General features: G+C 37.8%; 1 protein-coding gene across 1 annotated transcript in view; it reads left to right on the top strand.

Moving 5' to 3' along the window:
- The first annotated feature begins 363 nt into the window (after positions 1-363).
- LOC117125210 (adhesion G protein-coupled receptor L4-like) overlaps positions 364-585 on the top strand; it is a 6,155-nt gene continuing 5,933 nt past the window's right edge. The window contains exon 1 of the mRNA XM_033271656.1: positions 364-451. Coding sequence (XP_033127547.1) covers positions 438-451 — 14 coding nt within the window. The 5' untranslated portion in view covers positions 364-437. The remainder of the gene's footprint in view (positions 452-585) is intronic.

Here is a 585-nt window from a genome sequence, read left to right on the forward strand (position 1 = left end):
AAAGTTCAGTTCTACTCGCTTGAATGGACCTTTCTGCTAAGCCCCGGCCCTTAGATATTTTTGCTTAAGTTCTCACAAAACAAAAGTGTTAAAACATACGCAAACACGTGCTCTTGTGAGACAACACGTGTGTTTGTTTGAGACGAGCGTATTCCTAACCTTGTTCTGATTGGTCAGTTAAGTTTGATTGACACCCTGGAAAGGTCAATTCTAGGACGCAGTGTGTGGCTTAATCTACGTAGTGCAGTGAACGCAGGACGGTCACGCACAATCGAAAGTTCTCTAATGACAGCTTTGCGTCTTCTTACTCGTATTTTTCATATAAATTTAAGTATGATTTTAATATTTTATAGATAAATGACAACAAGATTTTGCCCCAGCTTACGAACGTTGGAATTGCAATATCCAGTGCTTCTCTAATCATATCACTCGTAATCATGTTCGGTTTCAAGTAAGTTTGAATAAATTATAGGTATGGACCTTTGTTTTTTAAATAGCATAATTTCAAATTTACCTACGCTTGTGTCTGTCCACCGAACAGTATAATTTGGTACGTAGTTGAAAGTACTACGGAGGATAAAATGG

Source organism: Anneissia japonica, unplaced genomic scaffold (genome assembly GCF_011630105.1).
Source record: "Anneissia japonica isolate Jap-2015-1 unplaced genomic scaffold, ASM1163010v1 scaffold212_len457575_cov179, whole genome shotgun sequence".
Taxonomy (NCBI): domain Eukaryota; kingdom Metazoa; phylum Echinodermata; class Crinoidea; order Comatulida; family Comatulidae; genus Anneissia; species Anneissia japonica.